Raw genomic sequence first — 22,004 nt, 5'->3', positions numbered from 1 at the left:
AAGTAGAAAACACAAACTTTGCCTAATTACAACCTGTAGGCTCCCATCCCTAGAGTGTTTCCTAGTAACAATGAGACAGAATCCCAATGAATCCATTACTCCATGTCCACTTCAGGCACTGCTAAAGAAATCTCACTTTTCATCCATGGTACTGGTTCTGGTACACATGGATCATAAGTCCATTTGGGGAAAACTCGTTTATAGAGGTTCATCAGTACTGTGTCCTGAGATTTTAGCTTCCCATCAAAACTGCACTTCATGTGGCCATGAGTACCTAGAAAGAAAACAGCAAGTTAGTCAAATTAAAATAGAATATTTTAAAGCAGTAGTCTTCTAACCCAAGAGTCATTTAGTAGCACTGGGAAAACCTGGGCAAGGCACCAAATCCCATGTTTTCTTACCCAAAGGCTCCTTGATGTGTCCCCTGCGGCCCCACTTTGTTCTCAGTTCCACTGGTTTAAACCACAACACATCCTCTTAGAATGAAACACATAGAAGACCAAGATGAAACATATGCCCACAAAACGTAAACCCAACCCTCACCCCACAAAGGCAATCTGATCCCATCCTTCACACCTACCTCTGTTGAAGAACATGTAACGCACTACTGCCATCTTAGTAAGAATTTTGAAAGGATGACCACTCAAAACAACTCTTTTGATGACCATTCTGTCCGGATCCACTGACAGGAGAGAGCCTGTGGCAATGAGGCTGTGCATTCCTAAGGAGCAAAAGCAGAGCAGCAGGCATGTAAGCCAAGGCCTTCATTTGTTGCTCCAGTTCGTTTAAAGACCTAAACAAACTCTTAGAGAAACCGTAAAGTAGGGATATGTTATGCTGCCCTCCTGAATCAATGGCAAAGATGATTAAAGGAAATTCCCACTAAGCCTGGCCCCAGAACCTATCCTAAATATAATTGTCTGAGCAGCATCCACCAATTAGCTATGCTTTGTAAGCTAGATAAAACCCCATTTGTCATCCTTAACTCAGACCATCGTGAGGCTGAGACTGGGATGTTTCAAAAACTATCATTACCTTCTTCATACCAAATGGCTCTTAAATCTAAACACAGAAAATAGTTTTAAACCTATAAAGGACCTGCAGACCTGTTCACCTCAGTGAACTTAACTTACCATTGCTATTCTGTTTGAAAAGCAGCACAGATGCAGGTGGAAACGTGATTGGGCCATATACTGTCACCACCAAGGCCACATCAGCAGTCAGGAATCTCTGAAACTTATGTTTATCCGCTACCATAATAGGGGTTAAAAAAGAAAAATGAAAATGTTTTTCAGAAACCATAGGTAATCTAGAAACCTGTGAAAAGCTGTATCACTGTAACTCTTAAACCGAAGACAACTTATGCTTCTTTACCAGGCTAGTTCTCAAAATATTTTCCTACCTCAATACAACTGAAAGATACAACTCAGTTCTTCAGAGTGATTTTTCAACTGGAGGCAGAATTTTGGAGCTTGGACTATATTTAGGGTTTGAAAAAATTCTCCCTATGATTGATACTTATCACCCCTACACCTCATTTGAGAAACAATGCTTTACAGAGAATATCTCCACTAAATCAACAGCTCTTAGTTTTGGGAAAGGATTGGCAGACATTTTCTATAAAGGGCCAGATAGTAAATATTTCAGGCCTATGGCCATACAGTCTCTACTTCAACTACTACTCAATTGTGCCACTAGAGCAGAAAAATAGCCACAGATAATACGTAAGAAAAAAACCCCACAACTGTGTTCCGACAAAATTTTATTTAACAAAACCAAGAGGTGGGGCAGATTTGGCCTAAGGGCCATACTTTGCTGATCTCTGATCCTGAGGGCTACCTAAGCTTCTGCTTTAATCTTCAATGAAACCCTCCCCCCTTCTTAATACTAAAGTTATAGGGAAATAAAATATTTTAAGGGAAAGAGAGGTTTATCACTCATTTAGATAGCATGGCTAGTAAGAACAAAAATTATCCAGAGCATCCATTAATACTGCCTTCATCATCTTCCGCCAGCCATTGCTGAGAGCTGAATGTGTACAGGTGATGTTCAGAAGCCTCCAAGTTAGTGCAAAGTATATTTCCACTCCTAATGTGTAGGAGTATAATCATTTTACCATAAAAAAGTGTCCCTGGTCACCACTCTTCAACATCTAGTCTCAACATCTCAGATGCCAGCCACATTACCTCTCTTACCCAACTGTGGGCCACCCTTAGCCTTCACCCACACTGCCACTGACCATCCGATGCCAAGGGTTCTACACTTTGACACCATTTTATAGAGCCCCTGACTCCTATTCAAAACCACTTTGCAACAAATACTCATGGCAGAAAAGCCTCAGCACCACACAGAGGTTGCATCACTGGGATGCTTCAGACAGGTTCAGACATTGTGAATAAAAGCATCATTGGCTCCTAGACCAGAGTACTGAAAATATCCCTAACCCAGAAACCTAGAGTTTGAAATTGTGTATTCCACACACCCCCACTACAAATCATAGTCCCCCAGGAGACATTAAGATGGACAAGAACCCAGAAGCTTCCCCACTGCTTTACCTGCAGTGTGCTGAGAGAATAAAGGTGAGGCTCGGAAGCGCCTGAACCCACAGTGGAAGATCAGCTCCTCTTTGGCTTTCACAGGTTCAGTGTTGCCAGAGTGCCGGCTCACCACCATATTCAGTACTGACATCTGGGGACCACATAAGTAAAAGAGACCTTCATATATAAAATAGAGCAGCCTTAATTGAAAGAAGGTGAACCAAACTAGCAGGTTCAAATTTCCTTTAATACCTTCTTATGGAGAAGTATAGCTGACAAAACGAGATTCACCTTTTACATTTACTGACAACTGAAATTCAAGTCAAACATAGGCTGGTTTTCAGAGCCTTTCACATATCCTTCTATACAAGCTAACCTTCCGGTGTCTAACATTGCAAAAGCTCAACATCTGCCACAAAATCAGTGCCTTCAAGTCACTCACTCAGCACATGCCTCAAAACCATACTCATTCAAGACCCTTCCCTCCTCAACTCTCAAACTGACCAAAGGCCAGAGCTCTCACATCCATGCCCACACACGACTGCTGGCCACCAAGATAAAAAAAGAGATCTACGTCATGGCATAACCCCACCCCATTTAAGGCTGCCAACCCTTGGTTAAAATCTTATCTGATGAACATACTTAGAGAAGTCTCAGAACACAGAGACTGCATCACTGAGATGCTTCAGACAGGTTCAGACATGTTGGGTAACACCATCATTGACTTCTCTATCATAGTCTTTTGATTCCTAATCCTAAAGCAGATTTTTCCGATCCCAATGAGGAAAATGTCAGCCACATAAAATTTTAGACTGTCATACAATACAAAACTGATTGGAAAGTTTCATAACTCTCCATTTCCCACAAGACACTAACTCACCTTCTGTTCATGAGGTAGTAAAGAAAATGCAATCAAGGGTGCTCCTTGTTTAAAGTACTCATACACTGAGACAGGGACTTTAGAGACATGAAGTGTGACATACCAGCCAACCTGCCAGAAGAAAACAGAAAATAATCATGCAGTTACCCTTGAGGTCTCAATAATGATGAAGCATTTCTCCAAATATGTTAAAAGTTTTTCAGACTACTCTAAAGCCTACCCTCACCCTTCAAAACTGCCTTTCACAGATGCCTCAATACATGGATTAAACTTTTTCAGTTACCATCTGAAATCTCTTTGTTCTCAATATCACTCTTACCAGTGACTGACTCCTTTAATTCAGCTATGGGCAGCACAAACCTAAGGTACTCATGCCAAGAGAAGGAGTAAAGGACAGGGCACCTTGGCAAACAGAAGCACATTATAAGGATGGACAAAGGAAGGCAGATACCTCAGCTCCTTCAACATCTTTTTCCTCAATTTCTTTAAAAATGCGTTTCCTAGTATTAGTAAAGTTCTGAAACTGAAAGATCCGAGCATAATCTTGAGGAAGGTTTTCCTTAGGATCCCATGGAGATGTCCGGAAGCTCTTGAGGCCTCTGTATTTCTGAAATCTAGATAGAGGAGATTTTAATAAACCTTTACACTATCTCTCAAGATAACCTAACAGCCTAAAACCATATTTCAAAACAGCTTCTAAACAGGGGTGCGTGGGTGGCACAGCTGGTTAAGCGTCTGACTCTTGGTTTTGACTCTGGGTCAGAATCACAGGGTCCTGGGATCGAGCCCCGTGTCAGGCTGTGCGTTCAGCATGGAGTCTGCTTGGGATTCTCTCTCTCCCTCTGCCCCTCCTGCTCATACTGTCCCTCTCTCTCTAAAATAAATAAAATCTTTAAACAAAACAAAAACCAAAAAAACCAGCTTCTAACGAGTATTTTCAGAACCAAGCCCCAGTCCCTCACTGACAAAGTCCTTACAATGGCTCCTTCAGGGAGCAGCTCTTTAATCTGGCAAACAAGGTCCTTGATAAAAGTCTTACCTCCCTAATATCCACCATAAACCCTCTGGCTTTAGTCACTCGCCTCCAGAACAGACAATGATCATCTACTCTTCATGCGTTTATTCTTGCCCAAACTCCCCCAAATCTACAAATGTTTTATACTTTTAGTATTAGCTCCTATAGGAAGCATTTGCTGATTCATCTTAGTATTTCTCTTTCATTACAGTACTGTAACACTGTTAGTTTTTACCATACAGTCTAGAACTTGATTATATATTACTGTTTCCTGTATGTGCGTCTTACTTTCCCATATAAAATGTTAGCCCTTCAGGAGCAAGGACGATGTGTTTTCTTCTTTTGCATCACACTGACATAGTTCTGAGCCACATAAATTTGAAATAAAAACATACTGACTTTAGACTTGCTGACTAACCGAATTCTTGCAGCCACATCACGGGGGGTATCTACTTCATCTGGAAACATCTCTTGCAGTCTTTCTTGTTTATATTTCTCCAACATTTTTTCCTCAGCCTCATCATCCACGTTCTCATCATCCAGATCATCATGCACAGACTCTCCCATAGTCATAGTTTCATATTCCTCCTCCTCTTCCTTTTCACTGCCCTCATCCTATAGAATAAAGATTATAGTTTCACACCTGTCTCTACCTTACAGGCCACTGAACTAGAAATAAAATAATTTTGGAGCGCCTGGGTGGCTCAGTCAGTTAAGCATCTGCCTTTGGCTCAGGTCATAATCCTGGAGTCCCCGGATCGAGCCCCACATTGGGCTCCCTGCTCAGCAGGAGTCTGCTTCTCCCTCTTCCCCTTACCCCATTCGTGCTATAATAAGTAAATAAAATCTTAAAAAAATAAATAAATAAAATAATTTTACTAGACACCCAGTCCAAACCAACATCAATTCTAATACAGATTGAGACAAAGTCTCATTTCTGGCAGTTACAAGTCATTCCTAGGAAACCGATCACACACACACCTCCAGGATTGCACTTTGCCTTGCATATGGGGCTGTACACAGAAGTGGCCCAAGGATCCATTTCTTTACCTGAGATTCCTCTTCAATAAAATCCTCATGTTCAATATCATCATATTCATCTTCCCCACCACTTTCACCATCCTCATCCAAAATCCATTCAGCTTGGTAATTGGATGTCCCTTTGGGAACCTTCTTTACCACCTTGGAACTTTTCTTCAAGAAGTCTGTAAAAGCCCAAACAAGTTAAGCTAAATTATATACCTCCTTTCCACTACTACTCTGGGTATTCTCAGCTAGGCAAGATACTAGATATTGCTACCAACACCAGAAAGTCTAACAGACACTATGAGAAGAGACTACTTTCAAATTTAATTCAGCTGCCTCAGAAAAAAAAGAGAGAAAAACAACTAGCAATACTACACAGATAAATAACTTAGCAAGAAATAAAAGTCATCTGTTTGCTAGGAAACAATAACACAAGTAATTTTGAAAAATGGAGCAACGCTGTGTCCAATGTTTGCTTCACATAAACATACAGACTTTAGAGCTTAGAAGAGAAAAACTGACCTCCAAATAACATCCTCATTCCACTCTACCCTGTCAGCGCTAGAGAAAATCCACAATTCCAGGCCCGACGAATTACAAACAAGTTTGCCAATACCAACCATTAGCCTCACTCAGCTCCTCCTCTGTGGGCCAGGTTTGTTCCCCTTCCATTGGATCTGGGATAACCTCTGTTTGCAAAGATTCTTGTTTATCAGGGTCTGCTTTCATTAGGACCTTAAGGTCTTCCTCCATATCAGCTACAGCATCCGGAGCACAAATCTGAAAACCAAAATAGTTGACAGCAGTCAAACGTTACCCAAAAATCTACCAAATCTAACACAGTAACCAGAAAGATCCAAAAATAACATAGTTCTCAAGTAAAAGAATGAAACAATAAAATGGAAAGCCAAAACTTGTCAAATGTTTCAAACGTTCAATTTCCTAGCATTTTAAGACTATACCTCTGCTTGCTTTTGAGGCCTTTCATAATCTGGTCTCACTCCTATCTATTTATTACATACCTTACTTCCATCAAGCTGATTTCTTCAGAGTTCAAAGAAACCCTCTGATCTATCACTGTGCCTAAGTTCATGCTGTCTCTATCTTCTTTGATACTGTTTCATCTCTCTTCAACTCACAAATCACATTCATCCCTCTCAACACCTGACTCAAGTCTGATTTCTATGAAGCTCCTAGTCTACTTTCTCAACTTCCATAGCAGGTCTATACCTTAACCACACTTTTTCAATCTTTATTGCACAGCTGTTTGCCATTTTTTCTGACCTCATTAAGTTGTCCAAGGAGAAAGACCACATCTTGTGTGTCTTCTATAAACTCAAAGCCAATTGCTGTGCAAGGCACCTGTAGGTGCTGGATAAAGATGTAATATGTCAACATGTTCATAGTTGACAACTGCCTTACTTCAAACTGGCAGTTACCTCCAAAGACTAATATAGTTGTCTAGGAGTTCAGACTACCTTCTCTGACATTAGTTCACATCCTACACCAGCTTACACATGAATCTACAATACACAGTCTTAAAAAAAAAAGTACACAATCTTTAAGAACATCAGTCTTACCTCCATTGCCATGCCTGGGTCCTTTTGGGATTTGATCACTCTGGGATTTAAAGGGAAAGGGTCCATAGGGGCATCTATCTGTTTCATCTGGAAATCACCCTGTCCGATGATATGCAGCAAGCTATTTACATTCAGAGTCTGCCCACGAACATAGCCTGAGATTTTCAAGGTGCCCACCAAGTTATTTTCTTCACTTGGCACAAAGTCAGCTGCATGAGCAAACAGGTAGGCCCGTCGATCTCGAAAGGCAAGATGCCGTTGCTTTTGGTTAGCCAACTGCCTGAGCAGCATCTCTGCCTCCTGTTGAGTGTCTAATAGGAGAAGTTTGTCATCAGGAAAACGCTTCTCTACTGCTTTACTTAGCTTCTTTCTGGCATCTATTTGTTTCCTTGGTGGGAGGCCAGAAACACCCTGGACAGCTAGTGCTGTGAACAAGAGAGAAAAGGCTTTGTTACCTGTTGCTTTACTACATGTAACTTCCCCCTGTAGTTCACAGACAAGCTAACAGTTCAGTTGTGAGCCCAGAAATCACGAAGAAACACAACACTCAACTACCCTAAAAATTTTTATAGTGAAACTAAAGCTCATGTTCTTCTTCCTCTGGGCAAAGGGCATTCCAGAAATAAAAAGGGACCTTGATAGATAATTGCTAAATGATGGACCAAATTTAGGCCATTCCGGTACAACCCACCATCAGCCAAATACAATCCACCTGTTATATTACTGTATCGTGTCGGACATAATGCCTGGCAAATTAGGGGTGCATAATAAATGCTGATTCATTTCCCTCCTTTGCCTCTAATACTCCCAAGTCACTTACTATAGGTGGGAAGGCCCTGAGCAAAGAGGCAGGAAAGGCAGTAATCCCCAGTGCTGTCCCAGCCTTCTAGTGGGTCAAGGAGGAAAACGATGGTATCTGCGACTTTGGCCATGTCTAACACAGTGTGCAGATCCCCTAGACATACAAAACAAAGTTAGCGGGAAGCAGTATTTGGCATCAGCACATTATACCGTAAGAATATTACCACTACTCAAAACATAACAATAGAAAATACTGTTGTATGCTCTAACCTGGCCTTGCAGATGTGAAAAACCACCGATGTTTCAAGCGGGGGCATAACAGCATAAAGCTATGGGTGCTTCCCCATTCATTCACGTGTACTGTTCCGGTGTCCTTATCCTGAAGCAACCGAAAGGCCTCTGGCAGGGAAATCCTTTCATGCAGGGGCACCACCAGTACCTGATGAAGAGGACCATCCTTGCTGCCCAGCTGTCTCTTCTCTGCCAGAACCTAACAGAACGAATCGATGTTTCAGTACTTCGTTTCACTATTGCCTTTCCCACAGTATGGATGCCCCTTCCTCACCCCCCACTCCCCACTCCCAGCCCACCGCATTTTTCTTGTGAAAGGAAGCATGTATGCCTGGAGAGTGGGCCGGAACTCGGACCAAGGCAAAGAATGTCGTAGCATGACCCTAGATCTGCACGCCTGACGTGTGACATCCTCAACCCCTTCCCAGGGTCACATTTTTTAGTTCGAGGCATTATCCACCTAGAACAGTTGTGAAGTCACACCAATCCCCAATCCCTGCTCCTCTCACCGCCTCCTTCTTCTGCTTTCGGAGTTGGTTGGCGCGATGCCTCTGGTCTACTCTGCTGAGCTCTTTTCTCACCTTCTTGCTTAGGATTTTCAGTGCTAGACGACCTAGAGAAGATCAGTAAGGGATCTTGTGCAAGGTACCAGAGGGTCAAGAACGGGGACCCTCTCGGCCCACCTTAGAGCCTCTGTGCGGGGTCCAGGCCGGAGGAAGGAGCTCAGTCTGGACATAAAGGAAAGCAGTTAATATCGACTAAACAGCCCTTCTTCCTCCAACCCTATCCTCTCACCCTTGCCATCCCGCTGCGCGGATCCCCGACCCCGATGGCGCCCGCCTTTATGAGCTTTATTCTGCTGCTTCAGCGGGCCAGAACGGTGAGCCGCCATGCCGCCGCTGCTCACGTGTACCCAGTCAGCACCAGTTCCGGGCCGGACTTAGCGCTTCCGGTTCCCTCTGAGCTGCCCGCCCCGTGGCGGGGCGGGGCTCACCGTTTCCCCTCGCGAGAGTTTTCCCAACCAACCTCAGAGAGTGAGACACTTCGGTCCCTGCAAAAGTGCCGAGTAAACTTTTCCCACGCGGCGGTCTGGGGCTGGGGACCTTGAAAAATCGGATGTAGATTCGAGGTTTGGGTTCTAGGTCCTGAAGGGCTTTTTGCTACCCGTATTTTCATTTTTTTGCGCTATCAAGTTGTATCAGGAAGCTGTTGAAGTTTCTCCATTCGTGCGAAAGAGGGCTAAGCCCCACCTCTCATCTAGATTTGTGCACGTAACTCCTCAGTTTGCAGCAGCAGGGGTTACCATCTTGAGCAACCCTTTGTTTCTCTTGTGGGGCTGCTCAAGTCTACAAGGCCAATCGCGTGAAAGGCACTTTTCTCACCTTCACGGGCTCCGTATAAGTTCCCGCTGATCTCATTTATTCCATCCCGCGCCCCCACCTCTCACGTAGCTTCAGGAAGGACGGGACAGGAGAGGGAGAGCTGGCCTTGACACTCGAGCCCTCAGGGGGGTTTAGAGGAACGAGGGAGCTCTGGCCTTTCAGCCAGGAGAATAACGCTGGCTTCCCCGTAGCCATACTCGAGGTGCGAGGGACCCCGGCCCTTCCCGTCGGGAAAACGAGCGAGTAGAAATCAAGGAGCGTCTAGCTGGGTTGAGGCCAGCTCCGATGTGAGCAACTTTCCCTCAGCCGTGGGGTCCAGGGCGCGCCAACCACTCCGCGCAGCGCTGCGCGAAACTGGCTGCGGGCGCTCACAATGCGGGTTCGCACCCTCGGGGCGGGAGCCTGCGCGTTGCCATGACAGCGGCACGCGAGGCGCGCGCCCGGGGGGGGGGCCCGCCACCTCCAGGCGCGCGCAGGCTCCCCCCGCCCCGACCCCTCCCCCTCCCCTCCCGGTTGCAGAGCGCACCCCCCGCCCCCAGCTGTGGGAAGGGGCCGGGCCAGCCGCCTGACGTCTGTGCGGGGCTCGGAAGATGGCTGCGGAGCCCAGCACCGGGCAGTGGCTGCGGCGGCGGCGGCGGCGGGCGGGGAGCGCAGCGGGCGGGGGCTCCGCCTTGCGCGTGGGGCGCTGAGCTGAGAGGCGCAGAGGCGGCTAGGGAGCGCGGGGGGCTTGGGGGCGCAGCTCGGCGACGCCTCCCTGCCACCCGCCGCACCATGGGCAGCGCGGAGGACGCAGTCAAAGAGAAACTGCTGTGGAACGTGAAAAAGGAGGTAAAGTCGGGGCAAGGACCCCCGGGGCTCGCGTCCGTGCCCGCGGGCCCGGGACTGGGGGGGCTCGAAAAGGTCCGCCCTCCCCCTCTCAGGGCGCGGGAGCTCACGGCCCTGGGCCTGGCGGGGGCGGGGTCCTGGACTGGCTGCGGCTCCCGCCTCCCTCCCGGATGTGGGAACAGCACCCCTCGGTCCCAGGGGCCAGGCCGGCCCTCCGGCGCTTGTTTGCTCCGCGATCCCGCAGTTCCCCACCCTATGACGGCAACAGCCCTGGGAGACCAAGGTCGGGGAAGGGGTGGCGGCGATTTCTGGAGAGGTGGTGCTGCCCATTCATTGCCCGCGCCTCCTGGGGAGGGGGCGGGGCCCCGCGAGGCCTCAGACAAGGCTAAACCGGTGGTTTGGGGGCTTAGCTTGGGTTTGCCCTACACCCAATTCAGGGATCCCTCTGGGAACCGAGTCGCGGCTTCGGCTTCGGGGGGGTTCGTCGCACACCTCACTGCTTCTCACTCCACGCCCACGTTCCTACCCAGAAACCACGGGGGAGGCGGCTTGAGAATGGTTTTTAAGACTAAGATTTTTTTTCCCCGTTTGAGGGAACCCTCAACCCAAATGTCAGGAAGACGGGAGTCCTCCCCTCTACTAATGTCCTTTTCCTTGGTCCTGCCCTAAAGCCCATTTCAATTTCATTGTGTGTGGGGGTGTACCCATATGAATGACTCAGAGAGTATGAGAGCTGGAGAGCTCAAACTGCAGCGTGGATTAGAATGGATTAGGCCTCTGGAACCATGAACTCCGCACCTACCTTTGTGGCTGTCTTTTACCAGATGTGCAATCTCCATGAGGGCAGGAAACCGTCTGTTGTGTCCACTGTTCTGTATTCAGGACCTGGCACACAGTAGGCATTCAATGAATGTTTGGTAAATATCTTGGAGACTGCAAGATGGTGGGCATTCATAACCTTGGAATACTATGAACCTAGCTCTGTGCGACTTGAATGAGTTACTTAACCTCTCTGAGTCTTAATTTCTTCATTTCTGAAAGAAGGATATGTACTTCATATATAAAAGTTTACCATATTGGTTCCTTTACCCCTTCCTGGAGTTTCAGGATTGGAGAAGACTCTGGGTTCTTAAACTTCTGGAAGGCTCTGGATGGTTCTCTTACATTAACTATGGCCTGGCTACTGTGCCCTAACATTTATTTGTTCCCTTCCCTCTTGCTGGCAAAGAAGAAGTTGAAGCCATCACCTTTCCAGCTGTGTGTGAGAACTCCGTTGTGACTTTCCTGTGAAGTGGCCAAGAAAGTATTTTAGGCCAGGAGTATTATCAAATCGGCATTTAAACCCCAGCCCTGGTCTCCCAAGGAAAAGTGAAATCCCAAGTCTCAGGTTATCCTAAGGAAACAAGCAATCTAGTGACAGAGACTCATATGAACAGTATAAACAAGAACAAAAAAAGTAGCCATACCTAAACTATGGACAGATGTGCTAGGATTGTTGGTGTGATCCAAATTTAGGGTTGATGGGTGATATAGGAAAGATTTCTTAGAAGACCGTGATTCTTTTTTCAATACTTAGAAGGCTCTTTATACTACTCCAAGAATGATTACTAAACAATTGTGAGAAATGTCCAAAATATGTCACAGCTATGTATATTACCTGACAAAGTCTAACCTTCTCTCAATTCTTAGCTCCTTTCTCTCTTCAGCACTTGATTTAGAGAGAAACATATCTTTTCCTCTTCTATGAGTAGAAACTGGGGATAATTTTAGGCAAGGCTGGTCTTTCAACACAAAACCTCTGGTATAATTCTAGAGTCATCTATAGGCCCTTCTAGCCCCCAGATCTGCCCTACCCACCTGTTTCAGATGCCTGTAGGTCTTTGAGCTGTGACTTTATGCTCTGTTTAATAAAAACACCCCTTGGGAAGAAAGTTTAGAGTGCAGGATCAATCTGATTTCCCTCTAACTGCTAATCATGAGCAGTTTCCAATAGAGAGAAGCCTCCAGGTCCTTCCTCCCTCCTCCCCGGGCTTTAGAAGCTTTACCATTTTCCAAACTGTACAGTCCTAGGGCCTTGGGAACAAGGCAGCATCAGAACACTGCATGTGTTGTCCAAAGAATGTCAACCACACACTACCTAGAGCTTAGTTTATCTGTAAGATTTTATGCTGGGGTTGAGGTAATCCGTCCCTCTAATCTCCAGTATTACTATCTGTCTCTTGGCAGGTTCCCCCAGGACATCAAAAATGCTTGGCTTAAGTGTTGAGAGCAACTAGAACCTCATACATTGCTAATGGGAGTGTAAATTTATAACCACTTTGGAGAGCTATTTGGCAAAATCTAGTAAAGTGGAATATAGGTATCAGAAATTCCTTGTCTAGAAATATAAATCCAAGGAAATGAGCACCTATGTTCACTAAAAAACATATCTGTAATGTTCACAGTAGCGCTATTCATGACAGCTCCAAATTGGAAACTACCCAAATGCCAGTCAATTGCGCTATGTTAACACAATAGAGAATGAACGATCCACAGCTACATACAACATGAACACATCTTACAATCATACCAGAGAGCAAAAGAAACCCAATCACAGGGGCACCTGGGTGGCTCAGTCGGTTATGCATCTGCCTTTTCGGCTCAGGTCATGATCCCAGGGTCCTGGGATCGAGCCCCGCATCGGGCTCCCTGCTCAGCAGAAAGCCTGCTTCTCCCTCTCCCACTCCCCCTGCTTGTGTTCCCTCTCTCGCTGTGTTTCTCTCTGTCAAATAAATAAATAAAATCTTTTAAAAAAAAAAAAAGGAGGGCACCTGGGTGGCTCAATTGGTTAAGCGACTGCCTTCAGCTCAGGTCATGATCCTGGAGTCCCAGGATCGAGTCCCACATTGGGCTCCCCGCTCAGTGGGGAGTCTGCTTCTCCCTCTGACCCTCTCCCCTCTCATGCTCTCTCTCTCTCTCTCAAATAAATAAATAAAATCTTAAAAATAAATAAATAAATAAGGAAACCCAGTCACAAAACACTACACACTGATTTCATCTATAAAAAGTATAAAAACCCACAAAACGACTCTATGATATAAGAAGTCAGGATAGCAGGAATCCTTGAAGGGAGTAGTGACTGAAAGGAAGTATGACAGTGGTGGGTGCTTGAGGGTGCTGGTCACATGTTCTGTTTCTTCATCTGTCTTGGTTTGACAGGTGTGTTCAACTTGTGAAAATTCATCAAGTTGTATAATTATGATATATACTTTTCTCTATAGTTTTACTATCCAATAAAAAAGTTTTGTATGCATGTAGTTTTTTTAAAAGTGCTTTCTTAAAGAAAGATGTGACTGCTCATCTTACAAGGTATTTGGAAGCTTTTATATCCAGGTAGGAACCCAAAACATCAGGATTTTATTGAGACAGAAAGAAGGCTGGGCTTGCAAGCATGTGGAGAGTGTCTCTGAGGCCTGCATGAACCCTAACCTTGGAGAAGAGGGAGTAAATGAGGGGCAGGCTGTTTGTCTATACCCTGTAGTGAGCTAGTTTGTCCCTAAAGGACAGTGTGCCTGCCCAGAAGCCCTTCTCCAGCTAAGTACAGATGAGTAAATGGCATCCTCCCCTTCTCCACAGTGGGGTACTTCCTCCTGGACTGAACCATCTGCACTGATTGCTTGGTGGATTTATGACATCTCTCTTCCTGGTTGCCTTTCCAAGGAAACGCTTTGCTTCCCCACCCCTCCTATCCCTATTTACTCTCTATTTTGCAAGTGTCTGAATCCAGACCAGGAGAGCAGGGCCAAACCGTTTACTTGCCCACAGGCCTTTGATCGGAAAAATAAATAAGATGCTGCCTGTTTGTCCACAGGTGAAGCAAATCATGGAGGAGGCTGTCACCAGGAAGTTTGTGCATGAGGATAGCAGCCACATCATTGCTCTGTGTGGTGAGTGACTGGGGGCTGCGGGAAGTGGGTTTAGAACTGCAGACACTGTCCTAGGCCGAGGAAAGAACACTCCTCAGGTTTAGTAGTTTTCAAATATGGTTAGAATCCAACTCTTGAAACATTTGAGATCTCCCTGAGCCTGGTCCTGAATCAGGATCTCCAGGGCCCAAGGATCTACGTATATCTAGTTCCTTTGATCCTTTGTGTGCATCAGAGTCACCGAAAGAGCTTGTTCAAAGACGGATTCCTGAGTCCCAGCCCTGGAATTTCTGATTCTGGTAGGTCTGGGGTAGGCCTGAGAATTTGCATTTCTGACAGATGGTTCTGCTGCTGCTGGTCCAGGGACCACACCTTGAGAACCACTGACCTAGGTAATTCTGGTTTGGGAATCACTGCTCTGGTTTATTTTTACTTTAACTTTGGGGGAAGGGTTTGTAGTTTTGGGTGCTTTCTGTGCCACATCTACTTTCTAATTAATCCCACCTGTGTTGCTCTGGCATCCCAGCTCTCCAAGCACTGGATTGGGTGCAAAACAACATGGGCTACGATAGGAGGGAAAGCCAAAAGCCCTCCTGCCTTACAAGGGAAAAAGTCCGTAATGAAGCATCCCTTCCTCCTCACTGTGAAGACTTTTGCCTTTGCAGCGGCAAGCCTGTCTCTACATACAATAGAGTTTTCTTGGGTTTCCAGGAATTCAATCTTCCTTTCAGCTCCCTTTCTGAGGGGGCAGCTTGCCATCTCTATGTTGTTTTCCTTGGCCTCTGAGATTGGTGTTCGGGATTTGTGGAAGGGAGGTTGTGTATTTCTTGAGAGGAAGGAACGAAAGGAGTGAGTAAGGGAAAGAGCACTGTTTGACAGTACCGTGGTGTGGCAGATAGAGCTGCCCACCATCAATCTAGCAACAAATGCTGAGGGTCTGCCACAAGCCAGATCCTGTTCTCCGGATAGGGAAACAGCAGTAACAAGATAGAGTCTCTGCCCCCAAGGGCTTACATTTTGTGGGGAGAGAGAAAACCAAATGTACACATAAATATATCCTGTAATAAAGGTATGAAGAAAAATAAAGCAGAGAGATGAGGGAGAGCAGCTGGGGAGAGATGGCCTGTGAGCAGAGCCTGAGTGACAGACTAAGGATTCACGTGAATCCTGGTGCTCTGCTTATTTACGTCATCTTGGACAAGTTTCTTAACTTCTGTCACCCTTAGTTTGCTCCCCTAAAAAGAGGACGGATTCCTATCTCAAGGAATTTTTGTGGGGATTGAGATGATGCATGTGAGCATTTCTAGCACTGTAAGAGCTCAGGCAATGTCTGTCTTTCCTTCTTTGGATGTTGAGGCTGAAACTAGGTGTGCAGGATTTGAGTTCCCACCATCTTCCTTTTGGGTAAGTTTCCCAATTCTTTGAGATGTTATGATTCCCAGAGTTACAAGGAGCAATCTAATCTCAAGGCAGAACCTACGTTAGGGGAGAAGCATGGTAGTCTGCAATAAGTGGCTTCGAAGAATATTAGAACTCTACTCCTTCCCACTTGTGTTGTGTGCCCCTTGACATCAGCCACTATCTGTCGTTGTCACCAGAAGGGCTCTGCTGGTGGCCCAGTTATGCGTGGCTTAATTCCTCATCCAGACCACATAAAACACATACAGAAAACAGAATAAAATAGCACAAACAGCTTGTGCATGGGCACCACATGTGGGTGGCCAAGGGGGAATAGGGGAAAGAGAGGCAGGGACAAGAGTTGTGGGTATCCCACATTCAGGCCAATTAGGATGAGCAAACTGTCAGCTCTCCTCTGATCAGTCCAGGGGCCCCCAGGAAGCCGTGGAGCTTTCACTTTTGTCTCCTGCCTGGAAGCCCAGGGCTCTTTCTAGCAGGCAGAGATACTACCCTCAAAAGGAATGATGCTTCTACTTTCAGCCAGTTGTAGTTGCTGAAACAGAACAGGGGTCTGTGAAATAGACCCAAGTCTCCAGGGTTCTGCTGGATCTCAGGAAGGTGCCTTAGGTCTGCCAGTGCAAACTTAAATGACCACAATCAGACTAGAACGGTCCACATAAGAAGCTGTCTGGGTGTGAGTCTGCAGGCAGTGGTGGTGGGGACTGGGGTGAACTGAGTATTGCTTTACCACCATTCAGCTCCTGCAGGAATGCCAGCCCAGCCTTGCCATGGCCTTTGTTTTATTTTAGGAGAAGCCATAAGTCTGGGCTTTTATATGAAATTTCCCAATTTTCAAAGGTTGACAACTAATTCCCATTATGTATTTGTTTTTTTATTTATTCTAAGTCGGCGCATGGGGCACAATACAGGACTTGAACTCGTGACCCTGAGATCAAGAGTTGGATGCTTAATGGACTGAGCCACCCAGGCACCCCAAAATTCCCATTTTTAAAAAATGTGTGGGCCAAACAAAAGGCATCTCCAAGCCTCTGCCAGTTTTGCTGCCCCTGTCTTGGGCTCAGTGCTGTCACTGAGGGGAATGTTAGCAGGAGGGGTTGCCAACAGTATAAAGCTAAGTCAAGCCCATGGAAAAAGGAATCCTTGGGCTTTGTCAAAATTGGTATTCAGTGTTGAGGTAAATCCCAATTTGGGCTCAAAATAAGGTATGTTTAAAGCAGTGACTATCAAACTTTTTTCCTGACTGCAAGCCATTTACATGCATCATACAATAGAATCATAATCGGGGATTTTTGGGAGGAGGTAGAGGAAAGAATAGAGATGTATTGATGGAAAACTGCACCCCTTTGGTTTTTTGAAGATTTTGATGTGCCAGTCTCCTTCACCCCTGGGCAAATGCTCAGAAATGCATTTCTAGTCTGAAGTAGATCCAGTCTTATACTGGGTCCTGCTGTTGTCCCAACCACATCCAGAATTCAACTTTGTTCTGGGAGGAACTGGAGTGCAGAGAAGGTACTGAGAGATCTGAGCAGAGCAAAAGCTGTGGAGGTTGGATTAACCACGGAGTGGCCACATTCCCTAGAGCCTTGGAGAGCACTGGGGCCCTGGGCCCCTCTGTTATTGGCAGGGGAGGGCAGGGCCTGGGCAAGATGAGCTGCTCTCAGCTTCCTTAGACTAGAGATACTTGAACTGGAAACAGACTCTTCCTGGAGAGCCTTAGAAATGGAACTGAAGAATCCCAGGCCAGCACTGGCCCAGTTCCCTGGAAAGCCATTGTGAGTGCTGTGAGCTCTGACCCTGGGCAAACCCAGGAAAGTTGTGCCAGACCCCTTTTTCTACTACCCACGGGAGGAGGCAGACTCCCAGGACTGGTTAGAGTGTGTGTTTCTTGTGTGTGTGCTGTGGTTGTTCCTAAACCTGTTTGTCCAGAAGCTGGTCAGGCCCCTGTAGGTGGAAACCTTGTGAGGAAGCTTTGCTGGCAAGCCCTGGCTGGCAGTGGGGAGGGCTTCTCTGTGTGCTGTTCTCCAACCACACAGCATGGCTGTCAGCATCAGGCCCGCAGCCAGAGGCTGGGGCTCGCGGAGTAGGCCCAAACCTACCACTGCAGGAAAGGAGTCTCTGATATCTCACTTTTTTATCTTAAAAAGGCTTGTCAAGTTTGCATTTCATTTCATAAAATGGTCTTTGAAATGTTTAATATAAAGACCTCCTGTTGAATCAAATTAATGCACCTTGTTTTTCCTGCGGCTTCTTAAATCCCCAGATGTAAGCTGATGTCTCCTGCCACCTCCTACCCCAAGGGCAAGGCGCTTTTAACTTTTTTTAAGTTTTATTTATTTGATAAGTACCCCACGTAGGGCTTAAACTCACATCCGCAAGATCAAGAGTCTCCTCCTGTTGAGCCAGCCAGGTGACCCATGGTGCTTTTAACTTTTGCTTTTGGGCAACTCAAGGTTAGGTTAAACACCAAACTGTCCCAGATTTCGCCTTTGAACTCTGCGTTTCTAATAATAGTGTACGATGCTTAAAAAGGACACTTTACTCTCTTCCCGTCGGGGATCTAAGGTAATTCAGGCATCAACCCTTGAGCACTGGAGAAGCCGCCATTTCTCTGGACCTGCCCTTCCTCGGGCTCATGGCTAGGTGTGGCTGCCTTCACAGTATTTCTGTGTGCTCTGCTCTGATTGGGCACCGACTTTGGATTGTAACCTTTGCTGGGTAAAACAGGTTTACAGAGCTGGCCTGGCGCAGCAGGTTCTCAGACTCATAATGTCTCTTCTGCTCCCCACGCAAGGCATTGGGGGCAGGACCCAGGCCCAGGTCAGCCCTGCCCCTCAGTCACCGGGGTCCCAGCTCTCCCTGCGCACATCCTCAATCTGCGGATTGTTGCTTCGGGCTGAAGATGGGCTGTGATGGGAGACAGGGGTGGAGTCTGTGGAGCTGGGAAGAGCAGCAGGGCTTTATTAACGACCCGCTCCCCGTTGCTAAGCAGCTTTCATTAGACTGGAAGGTCGGCTGTGGTGAGCTCCTCTGGGGAATGGTGAGGAGATGCTAATGAGCTGGGAGAGAAGCAAATGCTCTGGAAGGATCGCCTCTCACCTGAGACATTGCAGCAGAGCTCTTTCAGCACATGCTGAGATTCAGACTCCAGGCAGTTTTTAGTCTGTGAAAGGGATTCCTTCTCTCTTCTTCCCACCCATACTGAATGAACAGCTCATTCTCAGGGTATCTGGCTTCTGCCTTTCACCTGCAAAAAATCAGAGTAGGAAGGAAGGCCCCTGTGGGGAAGTGACTCCTCTCACCCTGCACTGGGACGAGGCTGTGGGCCTGTGGTGGTGGTCACACACTAAATGTGTGACCATGGCCAGTTACTCAGCAGCTCTGAACCTACCCCAGAATGTTGATGTGAGGACCAACGGAGTGACACAGGTAAAGCACACAGCATGGAGCCAGGTACACAGTAGGTGCTCAGTAAATGTTGCCGTTATCATCATCACCACCACCAGCAACTTTCTACTTTGTTCTTCAGAGTGATCCTACAGGGTGGGGAGATGGGTGAAATAAGTGAAGGGGATTAAGAGGACATTTACCATGGTGGGCACTGAATAATATATAGAACTGTTGGGTCGGTAGGTTTTACATCTGAAACTAATATAACACTGCATGTTAATTACATTGGAATTAAAAAAAAAAAGTGATCCTATAACCTTCCCCATCAAGCCTTCTAGAACCTGCTCCAGGATTTCATCCGAGAATCCATGTTTCTGAGAGTTTGGAGCATCTAAACAATTAGAGAAATTTGAACTCCAGGAACTCAATAATATTAAGAAATTTTTATTAATTTTGTAGGTGCAATCAAGGTATTATGTATCTTTTATGTATCTCTTTTTTAATAACTTTGTAAAGGTATTATGTATCTCTTTTTTTATGTATCTCTTTTACAGATATCTACTGAAGTAGTCATAGATAGAAATATATGATATCTAAAATTTGCTTCAAAATAACCTGGGGATAAGTGAAAAAGTGGTTGGAGGTGGTATAGTTGAAACAAGATGGGTCATGACCCACCTGTCCATTGCTTGAGTTAGGTGATGGGTACATGGTGTTCATTCTGTCATCCTCTTTACTTTTGTATATATTTGGAATTTTCCATAGTGAAGTTTTTTTGTTTTTTTTTTAAAGGAGGAGGAAGAGATACAGTGAGTATAGACGACTCTCCTGAGAAATTTTACATGAAGGGGAGCAGCTAAATGGTTCAGTACCTGAATGGGGATATAGGGCCAAGGGAGGTGGTAGTGGTGGTGGGGGGGTTTGTTTTTGTTTTTGTTTTTGTTTTTGTTTTTAAGTTGGATAAGTTATAGAATGTTTATGTACAAATGGGAAGAACCTAATGGGGAAACATTAAAGATACAGGGAAGAGAAGTGGTGTTTGCTGGAATGATGTTCTTGAGAGGTGAAAGGGGCTGAAACCCAGTGTGTAGGTAGACAGGGTGCCTTAGAGAGGAGCACACAGACCATCTGTAGGGACAGGAAAAAGGCAGGGGCTGGGCCTGAGGTGCAGGGAGGAAAGACGCCAATGCTAATGATCACCTTCAGGGTGCTTGAGAAGTAATAAAGGAGCCTTTTGCACTTCTGCATAGCCTATTGCTTGTAGTCACTCAAAAACCTATGGAGATGGGACCTGTTCCTTTCCCTCATTGCAGCTGAAGCTCAGAGAGATTTAGTGGTTTGCACAAAGTCAGTAGCGAGTAGGGAAAGGAGCCAGAGTTTGAATCCATATCCGTCTTGCTCCAAAGCCCTTGCTACCCAAGGATGGGTCCACCTGTGTGGCCTACCTAGGAGAGGAGCCCTGAGGTGTGGGGCATTGCGGAGCAGTTGGCCCTTGTGGAGACATGGCTCAGGTCACCGAACAGTGGACTCGGGGTGTTCAGAGATACTCTGGGAGACAGTGGGTCCTCGCTGAGCTGAGCGAGGCCAGCACTGGCCCAGTTCCCTGGAAAGCCATTGTGAGTGCTGTACATGCAGATTCTGCCCTGCATCTCCATCGGGGTGAAGAAGATAGATGTATGTGGGAGGAATTTCATTTTCCTCACCTGCTGGGGTCTGGATTATCAGGGCAGTGCTTTCTCCTCACGAAGAAAGTCTGAATGGGAGAGTTGCTTTCTTGTCTTAGGGCACTGAACCAGGCTGACTGCCTCTGAAAGCTGAAGCAGTCAGCGTCACTAGGGCTGGCGGACAGAAAATATACTCTAGTTACCATAGAAATGCTCGTTCCGGGTCGAAGCAGCTGCTGTAGATCCTGGGTGGAAATAGCCAGCCAGGGACGTGGGGAGGACAGAGGTGGGGGAGGCCTGCCCTCTCCCCTTTGCTCTTCCCACTTCATCTGCTACAGACAAAATATTGATTTCTCCCATTGGCAGTTGGAGGAAGTTCCGCCTTAAAAAAAAGGCTGCCCATCCCACCCACTCCTTTAACTCCAGAGAGGCTGCTGCATCCAAGCCATTCTGCTTTTAAAAATTCTGCTCGGAGCACCCGGCTAGCTCAGTCCTTGGAACATGCGCCTCTTGATCTTGGGGTCGTGAGTTTGAGCCCCACGTTGAGCATAGGGATTACTTTAAAAATATTTTTTAAGGGGCGCCTGGGTGGCTCAGTCGGTTAAGCATCTGCCTTCAGCTCGGGGTCATGACCCTGGGGTCCTGGGATTGAGCCCGGCATCCGGCTCCCTGCTCAGCGGGGAGTCTGCCCCTACCCCCTGCTCATGCGCACACTCTCTCTCAAATAAATAAATAAAATATTTTTAATAATAATAAAAATAAAAAAAATAAAAATTCTGCTCTAAGTAGTATCCTCAAAAACTCCAGGATCCAAACCAGCCACCTGTGGCTGACTGCTCCACCCCTCACTTTCCTCACTTGGATTCTCTATGGAAACTACAACCACCCAACTCCCCCGTTGCACAGATGGCAGCCAGCAGAGGTGGGGGAGCAGCAGTTACTTGCCACTCCTGCTCTTCCCGTTACCATCCCTTCTTGGCTCAGAGCCTTGGGCTTAGCCTTCATGTCAGGCTGTGCTGACTCTGGATGCAGTGTCCCTGTGTCTCAACCAACTGGCCTAGTTCTCCAAAGGCCATTCAGTGGATCCCTCTATTACCAGGCCCCTTGGCTGCTGAGCACAATTTGAAAACAGGTATGTATGTGAGAGCCAGGGTTGTTGCTGAAGCTCCCTGGGCTGATGGAGGACCCTTCTAACCACTGCTGCATGTCCTGGGCAACCATCGTTTTAGTCCATTCTTATGGGCCCTGGAGATACTGTAGCTTGTCCCAGCCCACTGAATTTTCTCTGGTCC

The 22,004-nt window shown here is 46.5% G+C and overlaps 2 protein-coding genes and 2 non-coding genes across 14 annotated transcripts in view; 1 reads left to right on the top strand and 3 right to left on the bottom strand.

The window, feature by feature from the left end:
- Nucleotides 1-63: 63 nt before the first annotated feature.
- TSR1 (TSR1 ribosome maturation factor) lies at nucleotides 64-9,363 on the bottom strand. 3 transcript variants are annotated; one of them, XM_035724469.1, is made up of 15 exons: nucleotides 9,157-9,363; nucleotides 8,640-8,743; nucleotides 8,110-8,329; nucleotides 7,859-7,993; nucleotides 7,039-7,463; nucleotides 6,079-6,238; nucleotides 5,483-5,637; nucleotides 4,851-5,047; nucleotides 3,869-4,031; nucleotides 3,418-3,528; nucleotides 2,556-2,688; nucleotides 1,134-1,250; nucleotides 581-721; nucleotides 402-476; nucleotides 64-274 (listed from the first exon to the last, which is right to left on the bottom strand). In XM_035724469.1, exons 3-15 carry the CDS (start codon nucleotides 8,162-8,164, stop codon nucleotides 96-98), a joined length of 2,046 nt encoding a protein of 681 aa, XP_035580362.1. In that variant the 5' UTR covers nucleotides 8,165-8,329; nucleotides 8,640-8,743; nucleotides 9,157-9,363; the 3' UTR covers nucleotides 64-95. The 3 variants fall into 3 exon arrangements, with proteins under 3 accessions (XP_035580362.1, XP_027480666.1, XP_027480667.1); XM_027624865.2 differs by lacking the exon at nucleotides 9,157-9,363 and adding an exon at nucleotides 8,926-9,081; XM_027624866.2 differs by lacking the exon at nucleotides 9,157-9,363 and adding an exon at nucleotides 8,926-9,068 and having other exon boundaries at nucleotides 8,640-8,734.
- On the bottom strand, nucleotides 2,325-2,419 carry LOC113908386. The gene has a single exon (XR_003515459.1). It is a non-coding gene; the product is annotated as a small nucleolar RNA SNORD91 family (small nucleolar RNA).
- Nucleotides 3,178-3,269, bottom strand: LOC113908387. The gene has a single exon (XR_003515460.1). It is a non-coding gene; the product is annotated as a small nucleolar RNA SNORD91 family (small nucleolar RNA).
- A 588-nt stretch (nucleotides 9,364-9,951) lies between the features above and the next one.
- SGSM2 (small G protein signaling modulator 2) overlaps nucleotides 9,952-22,004 on the top strand; it is a 40,858-nt gene continuing 28,805 nt past the window's right edge. The window contains exons 1-2 of one of the 9 annotated variants that reach the window (XM_027624857.2): nucleotides 9,952-10,340; nucleotides 14,188-14,263. In XM_027624857.2, the coding sequence (XP_027480658.1) occupies nucleotides 10,284-10,340; nucleotides 14,188-14,263 (133 nt within the window). In that variant the 5' untranslated portion in view covers nucleotides 9,952-10,283. The remainder of the gene's footprint in view (nucleotides 10,341-14,187; nucleotides 14,264-22,004) is intronic. The other 8 variants (XM_027624855.2, XM_027624856.2, XM_027624862.2 and 5 more) reach the window with 8 other exon arrangements.

Source organism: Zalophus californianus, chromosome 16 (genome assembly GCF_009762305.2).
Source record: "Zalophus californianus isolate mZalCal1 chromosome 16, mZalCal1.pri.v2, whole genome shotgun sequence".
In the NCBI taxonomy this organism is placed as follows: Eukaryota; Metazoa; Chordata; class Mammalia; order Carnivora; family Otariidae; genus Zalophus; species Zalophus californianus.
Note: the sequence above shows the minus strand (reverse complement) of the source record. Positions and strands in the feature narration are given on the sequence as shown.